This window comes from Prinia subflava, chromosome 3 (assembly GCF_021018805.1).
Source record: "Prinia subflava isolate CZ2003 ecotype Zambia chromosome 3, Cam_Psub_1.2, whole genome shotgun sequence".
Taxonomy (NCBI): Eukaryota; Metazoa; Chordata; class Aves; order Passeriformes; family Cisticolidae; genus Prinia; species Prinia subflava.
This window is the reverse complement of record NC_086249.1, coordinates 74,686,513-74,707,391: the sequence shown is the minus strand read 5'-3', so window position 1 is coordinate 74,707,391 and position 20,879 is coordinate 74,686,513. Positions and strand designations below refer to the sequence as shown.

General features: G+C 37.8%; 1 protein-coding gene across 2 annotated transcripts in view; it reads right to left on the bottom strand.

Moving 5' to 3' along the window:
* Positions 1-20,879, bottom strand: part of HERC2 (HECT and RLD domain containing E3 ubiquitin protein ligase 2) — a 102,339-nt gene that overhangs the window by 19,219 nt on the left and 62,241 nt on the right. For both annotated transcript variants that reach the window (XM_063392512.1, XM_063392513.1), the window contains exons 53-78: positions 19,551-19,741; positions 18,344-18,449; positions 18,087-18,178; positions 17,339-17,514; positions 16,729-16,840; positions 15,807-15,888; positions 15,563-15,706; positions 14,897-14,987; positions 13,393-13,570; positions 12,881-12,962; positions 12,627-12,798; positions 10,525-10,669; positions 9,896-10,121; positions 9,006-9,177; positions 8,274-8,460; positions 7,375-7,515; positions 7,029-7,220; positions 5,578-5,731; positions 4,769-4,876; positions 3,551-3,682; positions 2,884-3,042; positions 2,674-2,792; positions 2,178-2,303; positions 1,103-1,258; positions 843-958; positions 519-717 (exon numbers count right to left, since the gene is read on the bottom strand). In XM_063392512.1, the coding sequence (XP_063248582.1) occupies positions 519-717; positions 843-958; positions 1,103-1,258; positions 2,178-2,303; positions 2,674-2,792; positions 2,884-3,042; positions 3,551-3,682; positions 4,769-4,876; positions 5,578-5,731; positions 7,029-7,220; positions 7,375-7,515; positions 8,274-8,460; positions 9,006-9,177; positions 9,896-10,121; positions 10,525-10,669; positions 12,627-12,798; positions 12,881-12,962; positions 13,393-13,570; positions 14,897-14,987; positions 15,563-15,706; positions 15,807-15,888; positions 16,729-16,840; positions 17,339-17,514; positions 18,087-18,178; positions 18,344-18,449; positions 19,551-19,741 (3,758 nt within the window). The remainder of the gene's footprint in view (positions 1-518; positions 718-842; positions 959-1,102; positions 1,259-2,177; positions 2,304-2,673; positions 2,793-2,883; positions 3,043-3,550; positions 3,683-4,768; positions 4,877-5,577; positions 5,732-7,028; positions 7,221-7,374; positions 7,516-8,273; positions 8,461-9,005; positions 9,178-9,895; positions 10,122-10,524; positions 10,670-12,626; positions 12,799-12,880; positions 12,963-13,392; positions 13,571-14,896; positions 14,988-15,562; positions 15,707-15,806; positions 15,889-16,728; positions 16,841-17,338; positions 17,515-18,086; positions 18,179-18,343; positions 18,450-19,550; positions 19,742-20,879) is intronic.

The following is a 20,879-nucleotide window of genomic DNA, read 5'->3' as shown; positions in this document are numbered from 1 at the left end:
CAGCTCCATCTGTATAAAAAGAAGAACTTTTCAAATTCATGAACTAATTTTTTTCTTGTATACCTTATACTAAACTTCTGCACTGAGAGTCCCTTTCACTCAGGCTTTCAGCACCTGGAAATTAGATCCTGCAATATTTAATTTATATTTAGCCAACTGTAAACATTCTCATACTACACCTCCTCCCTGTTAGAGAGAAATAATCACCCCTGTTTTAGGAAACTCTATTAGCATGCTGCTTGTACCCAACTTTGGCAAAATCTCATCACATTTTTGAACTGAGAACTCAAGTATGTTTCTTGTTTCAGCCATTTAATGCATAAGTAACTGCAGTCCTAGAAAGTACTGGTGGAGTTGGTACACTTCAAATTCTTTGAAAGAAAAAACCCCAAAGTTACTACTACCAATAATAATGAACTTGTGCTATGCACACTATTTTTCATTTAGCTAAACCCATTATGACTGAGGCTGAAATACTTCAAGAGAGTCAAACAAGCAATCATTTGTTGTATCCTTACTTTCCCATCAGCAGTCACTGCAAACAGAGTCTGTTCACCACCAATTAACTGCACTGGTCTAAGGGTGGCAAGAGCTTCACACGGAGTTGGGACTTTGACCTTTGCTCCTTCAATGCCACCAAGCTGTCCTCTGTGATTATGACCCCAACCATAAATAGTTCCACTGCCTCCAGCTGAAAGTGTCCAGTCATCAGGTCGTCTGCAGGAAATGCAAAACAAACAAAATCTCAAAAGACCTTTTTAAAAGTCACAAAAAATGCAGTTCACCATTATACAACAACAAAGCATTGCAAGAGCAAACTAGTAACAGTTGAAAGAAATTACCTATTCATCCACTGGACAAGCTGCTCATCCTGTTCTCTCTTAAAGACATCATGGCACTCATGAAGAACATCCATATTTTCATTATCTGCCATTAATTCTCGGATTTTCTTTGCAACCTGTGAAATATTTTGCAATAAATAACATTCAAATTATCGATTACTCCTATCACAGTCGGCATAAAATAATTCAAACTCAGTGTATCTTTTCCCATGAGACACTTTCACATGTTCCATTAATCATTTGAAGTACTCCTGCAGTACCTCATCGAGGAAAAGGCGAGGTAAGGGTGTTCTTTTATCAAGAGCTACAGCAACTCTGGATGCCATGCAGTATCTCCTGAACCAGGCCCATTTGTGTGTCTCTGCACAGCAAGGGAGAGTGTCCAACTCCAGATCACAAGCAAGAGCCACAAGCACCTTCAGACAAGGAAAAAACATTTTAGAGAGAGATCAAAAATATTCAATAAAAATCAGTTTGCATTTGATAGAGATGAATAGCATATAGGCCAGTAGGGTCTGAACAGTCCTAAAGACATGTAAAGTCACTAAGAGTCTCATGGATGGGGTAACATCAAGTGTAACACCACTATTTCACATGGTTAGGTATCTAATTTCCTCTTTCAATCCAGAAATTTTCATAACCTCCCTGGGAAAACATTCCCAGATTATTTACCTTTTCCATATCAAATCCCACGTGCTTAACATTTTACCTTCCATTTCTAAACTGCCTCCTTTCTACAATTAGAAGGATTTTCAATTGATTTTCAAAGTTTGATTCAATTTCAAATCAACATTTCACATTAATATTGTGAACAACGTATTACCTGCTCCTTCTATAAACTTTTAAGATTTTCTTTCTCTTAAACCCTCTTAGTTTCACTTTTATACCACAAAGGAGACTTTTTCCCTTTTATTCTTCTCGCTCTTCTCTAGACTTCCTCAGCTTGTATATTTTTATTTTGAAGTACAGGGTCCATTTAAGACATTGTCATATTTTCCAACTGGATGTAAATAAAACCTTCAGAGTACTAAACTAACTAAATAGAAATATGCAACACTCCTTTTAGGAAAACTCAAAATCACTTATCAAAAAGTGTGCTTACAAGACGTTCTCCTGAGTTTCTCTGCCTAGCTAGGTACTCCCCATTTTTGATTTGTGTATTTGATTCTCCTTTTAGAAGTAGGATTCTGGTTTTGTTTATTTGATGCTCCTTTTAGAAGCAGTATTCTGATTTTGTCAGTAAACGTTACTGTTATAGGACTAAGTGAGCTTAGCACATATCAAAAAAATCCCAGAGCTATTTCAATGTGTTCTTTACTGATTGTACTGCATTACCTTAAAGAAAGGGCTGTGGAGCAATTGTTTGCCACCTCTCACAATGGGGTCTTCATAGTCAAACTGTCGTTGCAAAGCTTCTGGGAGACCTTTAACCAACGCAGCTAAAGCACTCCCTGTGAAACTCTAGAGACACCACACAACTAGAAAGTTAGTCATAGTGCATGCACTACAGGAAGTGTGTTATTTAGATGACTGTGACAAAACACAAATAACTTCCCAAACTACAGGTATCTGTGTGAAGTACTATTTCCATCCATTTGTTCAAACAAAATTATTTGTACCCCTTTTGAGCAATTCAAAAAGCACACCTGTTAAGTCCTGGAATTGGCCATTTTTTCTTTTCTAAACTGCAGTACCTTTAAAGACTTGCAGACTGTGCAAGAAGATTTTTCATTTCTTGTTTTGCCATTAACACAAAATCAGTGTACATCAGGGCTAGCACTTTAATCTTAATGTGGAAAACGTGAAGAGGAGAGCACCGCTGCCCTCTTACCAAAGCTCGTGTTTCTCCCTCATTATCCCCTAGGATCCGGTTGATGTTAATGGACTGGCCAAACTCCGTGGTGAGCAGCTTCCGCAGTCTCTGCAAGGCCCACATTCTGTGCCCAGCAGCTAAGGAAAAACAAGCACACAAAGAACATAATTATTTAGAACAATCATTCTAACTTCAAAAAACCAGACCTAGTTTTAAGACTATACTCACCTAAGGCACTCAGCTGAGCACAAGCTGCAAGAGAAGCTGCCAAGCGAGGAACTATGCTCCTGTTGGAAGCAAAATTTAGGCGAAAATCCAACAAACACGTAACCAAATCCATTGAGGGACATGAAAGAATGCAACGATCTGAGAGAAGGTCTTTAGGGCCTGCAGGAAACAAAAAGGAACAACAAAACAAAAGCTGGGGAAGGTTTGTCTTCAGACTGAACTAAGAACAGAACATAAGCAGGATTTAGTTGACCAAACACAGCACTCTAGAGTGCTAGTCAGCACGAGTTATCTATTTTACTTCCCTTTGAAGAGATAGGAAGAAAGATGCACTTTTGTGACTTAATTTATGTCATTTTAAAACAGACGGATTTTAAAAAATAAGGGCATTTCAGATGACTTGTGTCCCAGAGGTATCCTCTCTTCACTGAAGAAGAGGCAAAATAAAGTGACTACAAAATATTTTTCTCTCTTTTCTATGTACAAGTGCACCTCTCAGGACTTAGCTGAAAATGCTTCCCAAGTATGAATGAAAATGTCTTCTGAGTATAAATGTAAATGAACTATTGAACTTTGGCATGTAAATACCATGCAATAAGTGCAGTGTAAAAAGCAAACAATAAAATCTACTCCTAGCCTCCTGTAAATGTTCCAAGTGATACCTTACCTGCAGCTGGCATGATGGGATAAACTGTGAATCGCCATCCCCATCCGTTCACAGAGCCATCACTGATGAACTTCCACTTTAACTCATCCCCTGGAATTCGCAGTTCACTGGACCAATCTGACCACTCACGACCTGTTACAGGAGGCAAGAAACATACTCAGCTATGCTGTCTGAGCCAATATGCTAGCTCAGACAGCAACAGCAATGGGTTAAATATCATAAACATCACACAAAGGCATTCAAGAAAAAACCCATGTAAAGTACATGAACATAAATGTGAAGATGTTACAGTAAGTCTTAAAAAGTTGAAAACCAAGTCTTAAAAAGTTCAATTAGCACTACTAGCAGATAGCCTAGTACCACAATCAAGAGGCAACTACAAGAGCTTACTAAAATCCCTTGACCTATTTTCAAATTATCTTCCACATTACAAAAATAGATAATAACCTATACATTAAATTAAGCTTTACAGCTTCCAGCCAGGCACCAAGCAGAAATATCTCAGTAATGAAACACCTTTGGGGAAAAATGGGTCAACATGAAAAGTCCACATTATGACTGCACAGGCAGTAACTACTGAGACCCTTGCACACAATGTAGTGCATGGGTACATTCAATATAAAATTTGAGATTAAAAATACTCCTCCAAAACTTACTACAAATTAATAGTGCCTAAAAATTAAATCAGAGATATCAAGATTAAAGATGTGAAGAATTCATGTAGAGTCACATACAAAGGCCAGAGCAGGAAACAGAAAGAAAGAGCACCAAGCTACTATTTTGGACATTTGACAGCTGTAAGAACATTTGTCTTGACCATATGAAGGCTGAAATTTCTCTAAGTACTATCTGAAAAAGAAAAGAGCTAGCAAAGTAAGCATCCTTTTCCAATTTGTTAAAATACACCTCAATTATATAGAAATTCGCATATTGGCAGGGGTGCTAAACACTGAGTTTTACACTCTATCCGCTCTTTGGAAGAACTGGACAACCCAACATGCACTTCCCAGAGATTCCTGATATCCAAAGACACAAGATCAATCTTTGTGTCTAGGTCCTACAAACTTTTCAGCTTAAAAGTCAGCATCAATTCACGCAGGTCTCCCTCTCTTTTACTGGCATGCTGCTAACAGGAGGTCAGCCAGGGGCAGTGGCCCGTTTCACTCGGCATTCAGGAGCGAACCCCCGGCAGCGCAGAGCAGCGCTCGCTCCCCGCACCTGAGCGCACCGACACGATCCTGTTGACGCCGTCCATTATGGTGAGCGGATCGTGGCGCCGCTCCGTGGAACACTGCCGGTCAAACTCCACCCTCAGCCCCTCTGCACCTGAGAGCAACAAGGAGTTCACACATTCCACAGAGCAGTCAACATCACAGACAAACACAGTATTTTAGAAATTCACATGAAATCAAACACAGTTGTTCGGAAGCCATAGCGCCCATTAATAAAAATAACTTTTTTTGATTTAATGACATTATTTGCCTGTAATTTCCTCTCATTGCAAGGCTTAAATCACAGCAATCTCGAGTAGGGACTAGCAGACAAAAGACCATACCAGAACATTCAAAACTAAAGTTTCAAAAGACAAAGAATGCCTATTTACAGTTAAGGCAGATAGCTCTTTGTTATCTGTAACTTTTGGTAAGTACTAGGTAAATTACTGAAGGAAGCACTAAATGGAAAGACAGCATTAAAACAAAAAAGTACTTCCTTTGTTCAAGACTAGAAGATGAGTTTTCAATTACTAAATTTGAAATAGACTCAGTCCTTCTCAGTTTCATCAATGGAGAACAGCAATGATATACAACTGGAATCATACCCAGTGAATGTAGAAATGCACACTGTATAGAATTGTGATTTTCATCAGTGTGTAAGAAATCAGCTTCAAGAAATACTTTTTTATAACAACAGGACATACAACATGGCTTTAAAAGTTCAATACATTTTTTTTAAGCTAAGGAACAATTTAACGCAGGCAGGCTTAAAAATAATTGAATCTTAGCAACACAACTCTAAGAATTCTGTACCTGGTATTTTAACTGTGCCACTAGAAGATGTATCATCAGTGTATGGATGGCTGCTCTCTACCACAACTGGCTGTGAAGAGAGGCGCCCACTTTGTGAATCAGTTGCTACATCTTCCAACTCTGTAACACAAAGCTCCAACAACATATCAGCAACCTGAGAAAAGAAAAATACACACTTTACAAACTGTATGTTTGATTAACCCAAGAAATTTAAGTAAATTACAATTCTTTCCAAATTTAAAATAAAAAACTTGGTTTTGGAAATCTGATTCATAACCCATCATATTACCTCAAAAATACTCTTTTTGGTAGTGCTAGAGCTAGAAAAACTCCTAAAACTAAAAGCCAAAAATCTGCAGTTTTCAGTGAGTGACCACACAAGTAGTTGTTTTCCCTTACAGAAAAAGCAAACTATTAAATCTAAGCTATAGAGCATACACCAGCACAGAGAGGTGTAATTATTTAACTAGTACTTAATATTGCAAAACACTGTTCAGGGAGGAAATGCCAAAAGTACTAATTTAAAAAGAGTTTCTAACAAAAATCCTGGCTCCAAAACACAAAAACCCCACACCAACCCAAAACTGTTCAGTTATTCGCTAGTATTGATTACAAATCCCAGAATTAATAGATAAATACACATATAGTGTGTACATAATTTGACTGGGAAAACCCAGGCCCAATATAAATATACATAGCTAACCACCACAAATTGGGCAGGGAGAGTAACAATTTTAGAAATCTTAAAAAAAAAGTATTGTTACTCATTAGGAAAACTACCAGTTGAAAAATAAAGCTACAAGAAATATTAAACAGCTTTCAACTCATTAGTGTACACACACAGTCCATAAATAATTTATTCGATAATAATTTATGACAAAATAAATAATTTTTAACATTCTGCCAGCTATGCTAAAAAAAACCCCACACTCATGGATACTTTCTAAAAAGTTAGAAGCTGCAATGCATGAAATGTAAATCTTAACAGTTCAGAAGAATTATTGTATTTTTAACAACATATTTTACTAACAGCATTTTTAGCAAGCAATAATGACTGCATCAATTTGAAAAATAAACTCAGATGCAAAAGAAGTTTTTAAACAGATCATGGAAGTTTTTAAACAGATCAAGTAAACAGAGCTTGGTTAATTCAGCTTCTTTCCAATACCCACCAACACTTGGTCAATACACCAATACATTCTATCTTCATGTCTAACTGCAGCACGAAAAATGGAGAAATCAGTCTGTTACTGACATCTGCAGCACATGCATGTATTCCTGTAATATTTCCATTAAAATGGTTAAAGCTCACGTCCATTTACATCCAACTCAAACTTTCATGTGTAAGAAGTTCCTCAGGATGCTGAACTGCACTTCCAATACAAGAAAGTGTTCCAGCAAGCCAGTAACAAAAAGGACACGGTTCAAATGGAACAGAAACAAAGCCTGACCTGTGGGTAAGCTGTGCCCATGCCAGACAGCACAGCTGAGAGAACATCTCTTCCCTTCTCGCCCGCCCGGTTGGACACCGCAAGCTTCAGCAGGTCAACCATGACTCGCGTGTCATCCGGTACCAGGAGACTTGTAAACTCATCCAAGTACTGCGGTTCCGGGCCAGACACCTTGCTCTGACTTTCCACATCCTACAGAACAAACAACAACATCCCTCTGTCTTTGGATAGGTTTTGAAAAATGCAGTCATTTACAGAATACTTTTAAAGCACAAAAAACCAGAAAAACTGCTCGATAAAAGCATGGTAAGGATTTAAGTTTTGAGAAGAGTATTGACAACATTACTTCTTTGGTTTTTGTCATGGTTTCTGCAATAATACTGGCAGCTCCAGGATCATCTGTGACTGGAATGAAAGGACGGGAAGAGGCAGCAGCAGCTGAGGGAGTTACTGCAGATGGTGTCACAGCATCTTCTGAGGGAACAACCTAGCCAGAACAAATAATAACTAATGAAATCTTCAGCAAGACACTGAAAAACCTCTAAGAGTTTCACTATTTTTTAGAAGGGCTAGTGCTCAAAGACAGCAGCAATTTAAAAACAGCCATAAGTTCAAAACCAACAGATTTACTGCCTGTATTTTTAGCTTCTATTTTATGTTCCTAGTGTGGGTAAAACAACAAACACTCCCCTCAATACCAGCTGCTACAAAAACATACAATAAAACATCTGCCTGCAGAAAAGTCTACAAAGCAGAAGGTATGTATTATGCCCTGATAATTCATATCAAGTTCACAGTTTATAAATGCAAAAGACCTCTTCAGTAGCAAGCTTTTTCTTTTTTCTGCTTTTGTTAGCAGTTGAGAATCAACATATTAGATTTCATTCAGGGCCTCATGTCTACATCAGCTGATCTACGTTTACAGCTATATTTCATTAAATAATGGTCAAATATTCTGCTATTCTTGACATGTTTCTGAGATCACTCCTGTAAGACGAATTCAGTATCTATAAAATATTGCTAGAAATCATCACGGTTGCATTTAAATGACATAAAGCTTTCTCAAAGTTCAAAACTGATCTTACACTGAAATTTTAGTTTTGTCAAATCTGACATGTGCAGAGAACCTGGTCCTGAAATTAGAGCATGAAGGAATTTTTTATTCTTTGCTACTGTCAGATTAATTGAGATATTTGTCAGCTTTACATTTAAAAACTAATGGAAAAAAATAATGTGACACTTTACCTCCCCTCTCCTGTCCTGCCACGGGTTTGGGCTCAGCCTCTCCTCAATGTCTCCTACAAGCACACACTCATCTCCATTTGCAGGGCTTCCTGCTGAAGTAACATCTGATGGTGGGGCTGGTGATGAAGAGGGACATTCTACTGGTGCAATCATACTTGCAGGCATCAATGCTCCAACAACTGCATCCCTGAAATCATTTAGGATGGATTAACATATACGTAATTATATTCCCTTGCTGAACTTGAAAAATTTCATTAGCTTGTCTTAATAAAACAAGGTAAGGTTTCCGAGCTCTAGAATTTAGAGGGTAGTTCATTGTTCTTTTCCTTTGGGCCTGACACTTGAATATCTAACATGAGTTTCTCCTTATAAATTTTAGCACAAATACTCTGTTCTCTACTAACAATGACAGCACTGCAAAGTTTTATTGTTATTTTCACTCTGCCCTCTACTGCTTCCTCCATATCATCATCATGATTTACTTACACAGCTTCTACATTATTTATTGAGCATTTATGAATGAATGATTTTTCCCTCAAGCAATGGAAAATTTTGTAAACATAACATAAAGCTAACATCAGCATCAAAAAAAGAAAATTTAAATGAAGCTTAGGCCCATCTTGAGGAGTTCATACTTGTTTGAACAATTTTACACCTGACTCAGAAGTCCCTAATAAGTGGTAAGCTATGTCATCTTTTGCTCTGCAATAGAAAGAAAGTTTCCATGCCTACCTGGCATACATGATTTGCAATGCAATCAGTATGTGAGACAATGCCTGCTGTTTGGCAACATTCCCATCAAGTGACAGGAGAATCTTAGCAAGGGAAGGGCGATTTGGCTTGGAACTGTTGGCCCCACTGATTTTGTTACTGGCAGCAGAAGAATCTGCATCTGAAGGAACACCTAATAAGGCAGGGGGAAAGAGAAGTTAAGCATTTTTTGATGGCATAATACATAAAAGGAAACAGTTTATCCAATTTCTTCTTACACCAGAAGAGGTGACTGAAACTAACTCTACAGGAGTAAACTGCAGTGCCTACAATATAAAGTTACAATATAGAGCTAATACTGAGGCTTTCCAACACGGGCTTTCAAAAATAGTATTTGATCTTGCTACTCACGAGGATTAAGGTAATACAGACAGATATATTTTAGTGATCAGCACCTAAAACAAGTTTTACTTACACAAACATTCTGAAATAACAATATTTATTACATACAAATTGTCTTGGTCATGAAAAAACTTAACTAGCAAGATGTTTGATGCTATAATATTTAACACAAAACATTGCTGTCTTGATTCCCTAATGCTTAACTCACTCTATCTTAGAAAAAAGAGGTAATGTGTAAGGAGATTAATACTAGGATGATTCATCTATCATTACTTCCATAAAGAGAAACTTCTTCGGGTGTTTGAGAAAGCATGTTGCATTTAAATTTAAAAGTTCCAACTTCATGAAGAGTTTTATTGGTCTTTTTTTTACCAGAAGTATATTTTGTTGCTTTGTGATTTTTTTTAAACCATTTTCTTTTGCACTCTTCTATCACCTACTAAACCATACACAAAACAAACACTCCAACGGCAGTAAAGGAAAAACAATGTAAGGCAACAAATACCAACCAAGATAAGAAGCACCTAAAGGGTCCCTCGCTGTCTGGAAAAGGACTGGTTCATGGACAGATGGTGTAGCTACATCCACTGTTGTCCATGCTACACTGTGGGAAGACCCACAAGCAACCCGAGTGATTTTCTGGCCTTCCAAGCCCTGGACAAGAGTGGGTTTTCTATTGACTGTAGTAGTTCCATTGCCTTGCTGCCCGTGGTCATTGTCACCCCAAGCATAAACCTGCCAGGAAGAATTTCCACATATTACTTAGCCTCACTGCTTATCTCATTTAAATGCCGTCTTAAAAATTCCTAAAAAGAATGTTTGTGATTTGTGCTAGTAACCTAGGTTACTTTAGACAATCTGTTGTTGTGACATTCCCCCCCTCCATTAAATAATGCAGGCATTATAATACATTGAAAGAAAAAAAAAACAATCAAGACAGTACTTTATCAGATGATTCATAAATTAGTGCCGAATCCTAACTGATCAGTTGATTCATAAATCACTCAATGTTTGCAGTAAGTTGGAAGAATTAACTGCTTATCAGCACCAACACTGTTATACTTTCACTTTTATACTAAACAGTTTATTACTTTCTGCATCAAGGAAAGAGGGAGAAGGAGGGTGATGCCCAACATACCTGTCCAGTGTCAGTCACAGCCAGGCAGTGGAGAGCTCCCACAGCCACGTGCACGATCTTTTTACCCCTCAGTCCTTCCACAACCTGTGGCTTGCGTACATGCACGTCTGTGCCATGGCCTAGCCTGAAGTAGTCACCCTTACCCCTGCAACAGACAGTAAATGTGACATTCAGAACAACTGGACTGCTGATACATTCCTCTTCAAGGCAGCTTCCCAACTGAGGGTAAGTCATTTATCACTGTCTGAAACACACACACCAGCTAGCAACTGCTTTAAAACTTATGCCCAAAGGCATAAGAATAACTGTAGTTCTATTGCACTGTAGCTTCTCACCTCAATACAGAAGAGCATTACTATGACTATTTTTTACATGCAAAGCAACTGGCACTACATTTAATTTCCTCTGCTGCAAAAACACTGAAATTATAAACACAAAATTCACGTGGTTTGATAAGACTTGGGTATATTTAACTATTGAGGATAAATCTAACAACAACAGAACCTTTAACCTAAATCTACTTCCACGGAAAAAATACATAGGGAACTACTTCCACAGAAAAAATACATAGGGAACTAAAAATGTTTTCAGAATTGAGATTTTTCACACTGTTGGAAGCCTCAATATAGATTCTCAAGTCTCCATAATTTAAATTCTTCCAGAATTGTTATACACAAACTGCACTAAAAAAATAGCATACACAAAAGTAATGTAAACAGCTTAAAATGCCTCTACCAAGAATGTCATAAAGAGGAAAAAAACCCTGCTATTTCTTCCACTATGTTTTTAGTAACCACTCACTCAGGTCTTTTGCTCACTAGCACTTTTTTCTGAAGAAAGGTTATATTATGCTGGAGAGAAACATGATACAGAGTACTGTTATCTATGTAAAGTTCTAACCCAGAAGTGATAATGATTTTCCTCAAACCATTACAAACTCAAGAAGAACAAGAGTTGTAAAGCAATTCAGCCATCTCCAGCTGAAAGAGGCCCAAAAATCTACTTGTAGACCTGTAATGTCATGAAATAGCTGTAGATTTTTGACTAGACGTAACAGTGCTAAGAAAAACTAGGGCAAGGAAGGAACAAAAGAGAATTTTAGCATGAGTTCTTAAAAAAAATCTGTCAAATTATCTTTCCTCTTGCTCCTTTTGTCATTACAAAAAAAAATGGAGGGAGAGCAAGAAAGAAAGAGTTTCCAATGGCCATTCTGAAAAACATCATCTCTGTTAAAAACTTCTCTCCCCTTTAACAATAGTAGTAACTTATAAAAATGAAAGTTTCGAGGATTTCTCTTTGTTTTATTCAGCAATGGCTGACAACACAACAAAAATGATTGGTTTAAGTCTACTTAGTTTTGATATACATCAAATAGGTCACAGTCTTATTACACAAGGATGGGGTAAGACTTTGATCCAGTTAGTGCTCTGAAGCTGACCTGCCATGCAGCAAGCTCTCAGATTTTACAAAAAGGTTTATAAATTCAAAAAGCCAGATTTGTGTTCAAAACAAAGCAGAAGCAAGCAGGCAAATAGGAAAAAAACAAAACTGTATCTGAGTAGCTCTCAGATACCAATTCTTGCTCCAAGGCATCATTACTGACAATTCAGTGGCCTTCTGAGCAGCAACAAGCTGTGTTCCCAAGAAAGTTCTTCCCATCTGCTCTGAATTTCAGCTTACTTCCTTACTCTCCTGCATCCTTACTCTCTCAAGTCTCTGTTTTAGCTGTAGGCTTCATAGTCCAAGCTATGGTTCTCAAGTTTTCTTTTTTCCTCCCCACTCTTAACATTCCTTTGCATTTCTTGGTCTCAGGGTGACCAAGAGAAGAAATGATCTTCCCTTTCTGCCACTAATTCAATAGTAGCCAGGCATTCTAACAGAGTACAGCAAACAAGAAAGCATACTAGAGACAGTGTCAGAGTGACTGAATGGAGGCAGCTCCATTCAGTGGAGTCACTCCATAGCACCTGGAAGAGCTGCCAGTTTAAAAGACAAAGAGCACAGATAAGGCAGAAATGGAGTGGAAGAGCATTAAATACAGCACACATACAGCACATAGTTAGCAAATGCTTTGTTAATACTTCCTGGCAAATGTAACATACCATGTCCATACCACTCCTGACTTGGTCAGTGCCAGTGAGAACTGTGCACCACACTCAATCTGACAGACGCCTTGGCCGTTCAGTCTTTCAATGTTCTGAGGAATGTTGCATCCTTCACTTCCTCCTCGGCCCAGTTTTCCAAAATCACCATCACCCCAAGAAAACACCAAACCTAATGAACATCAAATTGCAGGTCAAACAATGATCACAGTACTCCCATGTGCTAGAAAGCTTCTGAGACAAGATACTCCTACCTTCATCTGTCAAAGCAAGAGTCTGAGCATCTCTGCTTCCACAGGCAACCTGAATGACTCGGTGGCCAAGGAGCACTTTAACCTACAAAACAGAAGGAATAAGAAGGAAGTTTTCAAAGACATTATGTTTAAAAACCTTACAAACATTTCCAAGGTCTTACGACTCATCTTGGTCATTGTGCCCATTCCGAGCAAAGAACAATCCAGCCATGTTCAGATTCCAACATTGCTACATGGTAGCTTCCAGCTATGTATCAAAAGACATGCAGGACATGAAAGCTGAAAGCAGCACTTGCCATTTTACATCACTTCCCAAGAAAGAGACTTAATCTTTCTGGCCTTTCTGAAATAGCTGTACTTTCACTAGCAGTATGGGTACCAAAACCTAATTTAGATCACTCCAAAACCATGTCTTCATACTGCCTTCGTGTTTTTTGTTACTTTAGCTTCATGCTGCTGTCATTTGTGAAACACGTTTGCATTTCATCAGAAACAAGAAACACTGATTTTACCGTCTTAGGCTTTAGCTGTGTGGTATTATCCCCATGTCCCAGCCTTCCATACTCTCCAAGGCCCCAGGTATACAGCTCACCACTAGAGGTAATAGCAGCACTGTGGGAACTGCCACAGGCAATATCACGGATGCGTTTGGTTTTCAACGCTTCTATCAGCCTGGGTTTGTCACAGTTCCTGGAGAAAACATACAACAAATCCATTGTGTTCATCATAAAACAGCCACACAATATACTCCAACTGCAATACAAATTGTGCAATAACTGAAAGAAATCTCAACATAAAGTATTGAATCATAAACTCTGATTCCAAGATGTACTCTTTAGCAGCACCATAAATCCAAAGTTTACATTAGTTTAATGTACTTCCGAGTTTATTTAAAGAATATTTTATGTATATGCTGCCAAACTTAGATGAGAAGTTCAAAATGTCAATGCAATGAATCAATTAAACAATGCAAAACAGAAAGTGAAAACCAATTTCCTGTCACTGCCCAAAGTTGAGGGATTTATTAGCAGTGGACACACAGTAAGATTAAGAGATGATACTCCTATCCTAACTTTGCTCTTCACAATAGAAAATGAAAACTAGAATTTACTGTTAGACTTATATGTGAGTACTGCTAACATTTATTCTTCATGTGGTTACAGTGTTCTCTTAATTCCAAAAAGATATTCAACTCAAGATTTTCTAAAATTGGCTGTACCAGAGCCACTAACAAGATTCCATAACATTATGAAAATGGCTCTGGAAATATTGCTACTATGAAATGCCCAGGAGTTCCAAATCTCACTTTCAGTAAAATTATATAATATTTATTTGCTGTAACATATTAACCATCTGATTTGATTTTGTATGTATTATGGGCAGGTCTTCAACATATATCAGAATGACAAAAATATTTATCCACAGGCTTTGTTTATGAGGGTTTCTTTTCTTTCAAAATACTGTTGTGTGGGTACACACAAAGTAAAATCTGAGAAAATTTGAATTTTTCTCAAAGCTGTCCAGTAGAAGATTAAATTACATGTTACTAAAAAGTGGAAGAAGTTTATTTCTGGCTAACATGTCTGAACTGAAGTCTGAAGAAACAGACTATAAAATGACAGCTTAAATTATGAACTGTTACAGCTGTTACAACTCAGGAATATAAAATTGCTATGGTTTTACTCCTCAAGGCACCTCTAAAAAACATACCTAATAAAGATAACCAAAAACTGCATGTCCAAATGTACAGAATTTCATCAGTGAAATTTGAAAATACCAGTCAATACTTTATCCATCTTTCTAAGTATTATATTAATTGAATGACTCCTTTCTAAATGGCTGAAGCCTGCTACAAATGCTGCATCATGAACTGGCATATACTGTGGAAAAAAGTCTTCTTACAACACTTTTTTTACTGTATTAAAAATAGTGTTGTTGTCAATAGTGGTGGTCAGCTGTGCTGTAACACTCAACACAAATCTTTCACTGAAATATAGACAAATTTGGTATCCTTACATTCGACTGAAGTGACCAAGTTTTCCATCATCTCCTTCACCCCATGAAAACACCTTTCCATCAACAGTTAATGCCATAGCGTGACGGCCACCTAAAATTGTAAACATAAATTTACATTTTTGAGCTTTCAAGAACACAGCAGGTCTTAGCAACAATTTGACATTGCTGTTCTTGTACAATGCAACTGCATGAGCTTTTTGGCTCCAAAGACATTACTTATTTTCTTTGGAGCTTTTATGTGATTTAATTTAAAATAAAAAGCTTTTGTGACAGTAGGTCTCCTGTCACATTTAAAAAAAAATCCACCAAACCAATAATCACTCAATTTTCTATTTCCAGAGCTGCAAGAAAAAATAATGAGAAAAACAAATCTACCATTTGGAAATATTAAAAATGAAAGCACTTCCTTTTAATCAAATGGAAACACCAAAGTTACCTTCCAGCAGATAAGAAAACTTGTATGGTCTAAATTCACTGATTTTAATAACAGAATCATTAGATTTAATCTGACGTTGAATACAACAGACAGAATTCAATAACTTGTATTTATTTAAAAAAAAATCTGATATGCTAGGGCATCACAGCACCCAAGAAAACTGCAAAGTAACTATTTTCAGGCTTAATAGGTTATGTTTATACATATATAAAGATAGCAATAGTCAGTACCTGAGTGAACAGCCACCTTCTTTACCACGTAGTTGCTGAGAGCTGTAATCTGGCGGGGAATAGGCACAGTTCCACTAGATATTCCCAAACCCAGCCTTCCATTTGTGGCTTCTCCACAGGCATACACTTTACCCTCTACTGTCACTAAAATTAAGAGAAAAGTTTGGAACACCATTAGTGTTTTGCAGTTAAACAATTTGTTGTCTGCCCTTAAACAATTATATTTATTTTAAACTTGTATTACCTGCAAAAAGGCTTTTGGATCCTCCAGCTACTTGCACAACGTTCAAGGCAGACAGGGTTTCAGAGAAGGAAGGAACTTTTATCTGGAACAGACAGGAAATAAAATTCATTACAATTTACTTTAACGTTTTACACTAAAAAGAAGAGCTTTTAAGTTACAAACAAGTTAATCTAACAGGTACTTTCAAAGGCTTCACACATGCCAATTAATACTACATCAGGCAAAAGACAAAAAACAATCAAAAAAAATTAATACTGAAACTACGATAAATATAAAACCTGAGAAAAAATGAAAGGCGGTATAAACAAGGATTTTCTTTTAGTGAAATCTTCTTGAGAAAACTGAAGAATACAGAAATGGTTAACTTTCTGATTCTTCAAAGGTACTCTACGGATACAACACTCTACTTTCACAACATCAACTGAAGAAATGCTCTCAACATAATTTTCAGATTAATGAATGATGTTTTAAATTGATTGAGCATTTGCAATGTATCTCATCTTGTATTATATTAAAATAATATCTAAATGGCTGCACACTGGACTGAAATTCCTATAGTACAATTGCCAGGTACAATACATAAGAAAGTTCACCAAAAGTTTTATTTTATGCATGCAAACTCAACAGGAACAGAATATGCAGTGTTACATATTTTTTAAACAATTAGTTCATTCTCATCTAAAGCAAATGATTGAGTGGCTGCTAAAAATCAAGCCAGATTTCAGACCAACAACCAAAATGCAAACGTTCTTCAATTTTCCACCCAGCAGACATCTACATGTCTTAACACTAAAAAGCCACCAAAACCTACTCTTTGTAGCTTTCAGTAATAAAATGTAAAATTCTGATTAAGTCTGAATTAATTTTAAATTGTGTAACTTGTACATTTTATTTTTGACTGTTTCTCGTGAAAAAAACATACCTTGGAACCTTTTAGCCCTCCCAATTGGTCTTTGTCATTCAGCCCCCAAACAAAAACTTTGGTTCTTATTGTAGCTGCTGATTCAAGCCCAGCTGCCTTCTTTCTAACAAGACTGAACACATTGGGAAAAGAAAACATGGTCAGTTTATCAAACAGCATGCTGTAGCATAGGCACCTTTTTACTGTGTTTATTGATTTTTACAGTTTGGAACAGTTTCAGGACTCAAACTACACTACCACAAAGTAGTGTAACTTAAAAAAACAACAACAACCAAACAAACCCAAAAATAAAAAAGAAAATCAAACCACATGTCACATGTATCAAATGTAAGCACATCAAGCTTTTACCTCAGTTTCCAACCCCAAGTATACTGCAAAAGGGCATGAGCCATACAAAATGTTACACCTCACTAGTGTGATCATCTCAGAATATATGTATTCACAAAGGTTCTACTTACAATTCCAATAAACTAAGATACAGATTTCTCTTTATTACCATTCAACCTCATTAATGTGTTCTTTCTCCAATCATCTCTCCAGAGTTATAGGAATATAAAGACACTAAGGTTCTTTACCATTTCCCCCTGCCTTCACTACTGCAGTTACCTACCTCCCAGTGTTAGCTTTATCATCATCCTCTTCCTCATTGTCAGAAGCCAGGAAAGGGACTGCAGCCAAATCTTCATCCTCAGCACGTATACGTCCCAGGATGCTGAGGCCATGTATTTTGCAATCAATGCCAGAGCTCCTGCACTGCTTGATTGCAATCTCAATATATCTGTGGTACTAAGAAGAAAAATACTCTGTTGATATCTTTTGGGTTCTATGTAACTTCATAAAACATAGGAAGGAATTATAACTTTCGCTTGACTTTGTCACTTTATGAAAATGACTCTGTCACTTTAAATGCTTGTCATTTCAACTCTAAATAATTCATGCTTTATCATTAGCATATGGCCTCATTTGTATGAGAAATTTCACTCTCAATCTCAAAGAATTCATTATGCATTTCTCCTTGCTGTTGCCAGAAAAGATCAAAATTACTATCCAAAATTATGCCCAAAATTTAAGTTTATTGGAATGTCTTACTGGTTCACAGGTATGCGGATTTACATAAAACCTCTAAAATATCTAAGTCTATTATAGTGTTACTTTGTGATTATGGTAAATTATTAACATTACTAACTTGCCAGAAATACTGGTAATTAACTTTACTAACTTGACATAAATACTGCTAAGTTAAGAGGAAAAATAAAATACCAGGCTTTAATGATCACAACAATGATTTTCATCCATCTCTTGCAGCACAATATTTTTCTGTTACACACAAGAGTAACTCTCACATAAACTTCACTTACTTCAGTACAATCACTGAGTAGAGGCACTGTGGTGTCTGTAGGATTTATATTGATTGTCTTTAGCTCTATAAGGTTATTTAAGGAATTACCCCCTAGAAAACAAAACACAGAATGAGAAACATCTTAGAATATGGGGTTTGTTTCACAAACAGGCACTGGGCATGTTAAACACATGACTATGTTAACAAAATACAGATAAATACCTGCTGTTGGATGCAAAAAATTTTTTTTTGACTTCTTGAAGAACATACACATACCTGAAACTACAACTAAGGAGGGCATGTAGCTGCTGTCTGCAGGGTCCACTATCATCTTTAGTCTGTGAACAAGAACATCTGGAAAAATCTCCAAGCGAATCCAGTGCTAGTGGAAACAGAGAATTTCATTTTTAGATAGGATTGTTAAGACCACCATATCATTAACAAGAATATATAAGGCATGTTTTTGAAAAAAGAATGGAAAATATCTCTGAATGGTACAGAACAGCTGCAATATATGGCAACTGGCCAAAGGGAAATGACCTTGTGAACTTCTTGCTTGTCCTATGTTCAGTTACAAAAGAAACAGTTGTAGCAAACAATTTATTTCAGCCAAGACCAACACCATTGAGCACACAGAAAGCACAGTACCACTGGAGGTTAAGTAATGGGACACAATGTAAGCATTAGATTACAGTCTGTAGAAAACCTGGAGTAAGGGCACTTGGGGATATTCTCAGCATGGCCACCAACAGAGCATCAAAACACATTGGACAGATGCTCAGCTGCAAATCCTGGAGCCTAGGCTGGTCACAAAGCACTGCTTCAGGCCAATGAAACTGGTAAACCATAAACTGAGAAACAATGCCTTTTTAATATATTTTATAAATTACCTGGCTGCAGGAGTCAAATGTAGATTAAGCAACTTTGCCAATGACACTAAACCAGGAAAAGCTATTGACTCCCCTCAAGGGCAGAGAGGCTTTGACAGACTAGAGGGCTGAGTAATCACCCACATCTAACCAGGGCAAGTGTGGCATTCTGCATCTGGGATGGGGTAATCCTGCTTATACTTACAAACTGGGGGATGAGAGGCTGGAGAGCAGCCCCACAGAAAGAGAGCTGGGGGTTCTAGTGGCTGAACAGCTGCACACAGGTCACCTGCGTGCACTCACAGTACAGAAAGCCAACTGCATCCTGGGTTGCATCAAGAGAGCAGTGACCAGCAGGTCAAGGGAGGGAATTCTCCCCCTCTCCTCTGCTCCTGTGAGACCCTACCCAGAGTGCTGAAACCAGCTCTGGGGTCCTCAGCACAAAAAACTCTCATGGGCCTGGTAGGGTGCGTCAGAAGAGGGCCATAGTCACCTCTCCTACAAAGAGAGGCTGAGAGAGTTGGGGCTTGTTCAGCCTGGAGAAGGGAAGGCTCTAGGGAGATCCTTTTAAGCACGAAATATACCAAAATAAAGCATTTAGGGCCTAAAGTTACCTTTCCTTGTGAGCCAGAAGACTGCCAGCACTGCTCACTACCATCAATAAGGCGAGAAGCCTGATTCACAGAGGACGAGACATTCAGATTCTTGACTATCCTTGACCAATCGTCCAGCAGCATTCCCCGCTGGCTGCTGTGCCGCCTCTTCAGCTGCTTGCCAGAACGCCCACTGAACACGGGAGACTGACCTGCAGGGTTCAGTGACACATTAAGCTTCCACCTCTCAAAGAAATTGCTTCTTTGAAACCCATCAGCAGGGGGAAAGGAAATATAACAAATCCAGTATTTTGGGTATGTGGGCTACATTTACAACATGTCACATCAGCATGGTGATACCACATAGTACACAACACTCATACTTATAGGGCATAGCTCCTTTTTCTAAAGCAGTTTCAACTTCGCAAGTTTTTGACTAGACACCTACTTGAGAAGCTCCTTCCCTTTAAAATACATATTAAAATTTACAATGATATGTAATTCAAAATAACAGGCCCAGAGCACACAAATTTTTTACACCACTACAGCATATGAAAAACACGCAACTAAACCTCAACAAAAATCCTCTACTAAGGAACAGAAATAGAAAAGCTGGAACACTAGGAAATTCAAATCCTGTTCCAGAAGAAGGTGGTTTAGTGAGATGCAGATTTCCACCCTGCAAAAACCATACTTCACTTCCCTTCACTGATTTTGTAGCATCTAGAAATCTTGACAAAAAGAATATTGTAACTCCTCTGCCCTACAGAGGGCAAGGAGAAGGATTACAGGTTCACACCATTCTAGCTGCACAACCATGTCAACTGACTTATTAAGGGAATGTCTTTCTTGCTCATTAGACAAACCATTATGCTCGTGCAATCCATGCCCACAATCCCTAGGGGAAATCAGGTTTACTCATTTTCCAAAACAGTTACACCAGTAAAGTGTAAATACAAAGAAACTTAGTCCAGAAGTCAGCATCATCCTGCAAATACTAAGGACAAGAGTAACTGTTAGACAGGTGGACAGAAAATAAACAAAAGGAAATGTCAGGTAAGTTTTGCATAACAATGCAAAGCCCAAAATTTTTGGAGCCAAAATGGCTGTACCTGTTCTTGCCCTAGGAAAAAAAAAAAGTCTGATTATGAGTCTTTTAAAAGGCTTCCCTTTCCCACCACACTCCTCTGGAGCCTCCACATCACAGAGGAAATGAGGCAACAGCCATCACACACTGACAGGCAAAATAGATGAAGAGCAACTGAGGCATAAGAAAGCATCTTCGGTGTTTCCAGCTGCCCCTGGCACCATGAGGACTCCACTCATCTACATATGAGGTAGATCAGGCTG